The sequence below is a fragment of the Triticum aestivum genome, chromosome 7B (assembly GCF_018294505.1).
Source record: "Triticum aestivum cultivar Chinese Spring chromosome 7B, IWGSC CS RefSeq v2.1, whole genome shotgun sequence".
Classification (NCBI taxonomy): domain Eukaryota; kingdom Viridiplantae; phylum Streptophyta; class Magnoliopsida; order Poales; family Poaceae; genus Triticum; species Triticum aestivum.
In genome coordinates, this window is record NC_057813.1 from 431652740 (window position 1) to 431655969 (window position 3230).

At 46.5% G+C, this 3230-nt stretch overlaps 1 protein-coding gene across 1 annotated transcript; it reads left to right on the top strand.

The window, feature by feature from the left end:
• Positions 1–616: 616 nt before the first annotated feature.
• On the top strand, positions 617–2777 carry LOC123161502 (transmembrane protein 18). The gene is made up of 4 exons (XM_044579328.1): positions 617–903; positions 1447–1552; positions 2151–2299; positions 2392–2777. Exons 1-4 carry the CDS (start codon positions 715–717, stop codon positions 2485–2487), a joined length of 540 nt encoding a protein of 179 aa, XP_044435263.1. The 5' UTR covers positions 617–714; the 3' UTR covers positions 2488–2777.
• The last annotated feature ends 453 nt before the right edge of the window (positions 2778–3230 follow it).

The window sequence follows — 3230 nt, forward strand, 5'->3', positions numbered from 1 at the left end:
TTTTGGAAAGCTTTGATTCTGGTGATAATTACCATATTCGAAATTTCCTTAGTTATAGCCTTACCATACATGGATTGATTTATTACTATAATTATCATATTTGAGATTTCTAAGTTTATAGCCTTACCATACGTGGATTAATTGTGATTGATTACCATAAATACGTTGGGTATTGTCGGCCAGACGAGAAAGAGAAAAACCGATGGGAGGGGGGTGGTGGGAGGTGGGACGAAGAAAAACCGGTTGAAAAAAAACCGGTTGAAAGTGGGGGGGACTATTCAACCAATTCGTCCATTAGGAGTAGAGATATTTGAGATTTCTAAGTTTATAGCCTTACCATACGTGGATTAATTGTGATTGATTACCATAAATACGTTGGGTATTGTCGGCCAGACGAGAAAGAGAAAAACCGATGGGAGGGGGGTGGTGGGAGGTGGGACGAAGAAAAACCGGTTGAAAAAAAACCGGTTGAAAGTGGGGGGGACTATTTAACCAATTCGTTCATTAGGAGTAGAGATTAAGAGTAGAGATATATTGGAAATCAAAGGAGGTGCGAGCCCAGCCCAGTTAAGGAAGAACTCGGCCCAAGTGTTTCCAGCGTTTAAAGTCACTGACGTGTGGTCCCGAATTAGCAGGGGGAACGACCTTTTGCCTTTGCGTCTCTTGCAGAGAAAGGACGAGAGCAGTGCAGAGGAGATCAGATCACGAGACGAGATGGCGGCGTCCTCCTCCTCCCCGGCGGCGGCGGCGGTTGGGCGAGCGGTGGAGGAGGTGCGTTCGGCGCTGAACGAGCACGCTGACGTGGTGGCCGAGCTCTTCGGCCGCGTCTCCACCGAGCTCCGCGGCGGGTTCGGCCCCGCCGTCGACTCCTTCGTCGGCTTCTTCCACGCCGTCGACTGGAAGGTGCGTCTTTTTTCCCTCACCCCCTGCTTCGCTCGCTTGACCCTAGGATTTAGTCCACCGGGAAGCAGAAGCCGCTGCTGGTCAGTTTGCTCGTTGTCGAGCAAATCCAACGGACGCTGTGGTTTTTCACCGCTGGCCTCGCCTGGATCTCTCTTGAGAGGCAGCGATGGTCTGGGTAGTTATGCTACGTAGGACGAACAATTTCATGTGGTTCATCTCTGCGCGATTCCACTGCCTCCTCATTCCCGTGGACTAGTAACAATCGAACACCACACCGCTGCATCTAAGAGTAGAGTCTGCAACAGAATGCAAGTTACTTAATGCCGCTTGTGATTACTCCAATTTCGGAGCTTCCATGTTGATGGTTTACCACATGAAACTCAGTAGCTAGTACTTCTGTGTAGTCATATATCACTGTTTTCCTGAATCAACCGCTGTATCTCGGTTCATGTTTTATTGTGTAATAATCAACTTCGCCTCATCTGATGAGTAATCGTCGTCCCTGTTCGTACCTTGACTGATCTGTTCCTTCTGTGTCTTCAGGAACCTTGGTTGATCGGCATGATAAGTTTCCATGCCATTCTGCTACTGGTAACCATCATCTCCAGGAGGAACATCAATTTCCAACTTATCTTGTCAGCCTTAACATGTGAGTGTTATTTTCCTATTGTTCCTTTTTATTTGGCCTTCGGACTTCTAGTACTGTTACCAATGTTAATAGAATGTGTACATCATTAATGTCATACTAGTTCCGAATGCCATGATATACCGACCATTAGTATCGATATTTTTTATGATTTCTGAGCTTAGCAGTTTTATGTACTGTGTCTCCTTGAAACCGTCAAAATAATCACACTGCACATGTCAACTCTGTAAAGCTTATCTAATTTGCAGTGGCACGGGCAACGTCCAACTCCTGCATAAATGTTGGTTTAGTCATGTCAGAGGTCTCAGTGTAGCGTTTTTCTCTCCGGTTTCTAATTATGTACTTGCATGTGAGATGAGAAGACCTTCACCTTCTTTGCTATTGTGCCTGTTATTTTACATCCATATAAAATTTAACCACACAATTAGTTTGAATATTTCAACAAGTAATTAGTAAATGTAACCTTGACACTGAGAGATAATGTTTCCTCTTTCCATTCCGATGCAAGTCAGGATTTAAAGGCAAAGCGCCAGCAAGCAATAGCTTTTGTAATACGCTAGATTACCCCCTTTGCTTACCTGATGTACTTAACTCGTTGCAGTTTCTGGTGTATTCCTTGCCGAGAAACTAAACACGTTCTTAGGACAAAACTGGAAGAGCTTCTCAAGCCAGAATTACTTTGATCCCCAAGGCCTCTTCATCTCGGTCATGTGGTCCGGTCCCTTGCTCCTGATTACGATACTTATTCTGGTAAGCGCATAGTCAGTCTCATTCGCCGTGTCAGTCTGCATCCCCTTCAGCCTTCCTTATGCGTAGCTGCCTCCTCTGCGCTTGTTCCGCAGGTGAACACCCTTGTGACACTCTGCATGCTCATGGTAAGGTGGAAAAGGGCCGAGCTCAAGCACCGTGCTCGCGAGGCCCGCAGCAAGCAGGAGTGATGATGCTGCCCTGCTCTTGAACTGCGGATCTGTTGTGCGGTAGGAGATTAAGCTGCTGATCTAACGGAGAAGTTTGATTGAACAGTAAAGTGGAAAGTTAATTAGTCCTTGATTTTGATTTGATGGTCTCGCGTTTGGTCTCTGATACTGAAGCACACGGTTTTACACATGTATTAGCTGCTGTTCGCCAAATTAAGGGATATATGTTTGTGAAGGGAGCTCTGAATGTTATTTGGATGGCTGCAGGAGTCAAGTGCCGTCGTATATGCATTGCTTTGTCATCTAAAGAATTGCCTCTCCAAAACCTCGGTTTCATATGTTCTAACTTCTACTATATGATTGGTTCACTTTTTTTCAGTTACTTGAGACGGCAGTTTAGATTGGAACATAAAGTGATTTGGTTTGAGTTGATGTTGCGCGGAGTCCATTCCTGAACCTTATGGCACGTCACTCCACCCTTTATTTGTTTATGCACTCCCTACCTCTCACCCCCGGCCAATCCCTCGTGATGCATGGACGTCCTCGGGCCTCCTTTCCTCCCTCGCTCGAGTAGCCATCCTGATCTCTCCTTTCCTCATCCTTTGTGCCCCCTTCCCCCCTTCTGTCTCTCCTCTGATCTACCGTTCTGTCCCTGATCAAGCTCTACTTGACCCTCCACCTTATTTGCCAGCCCCTTCCTCCTTGCCTACTTCTCTACTGCTCATCTCCTCCCCAAAAAACGTCGCAGCGTGTCGCGCCCTGAG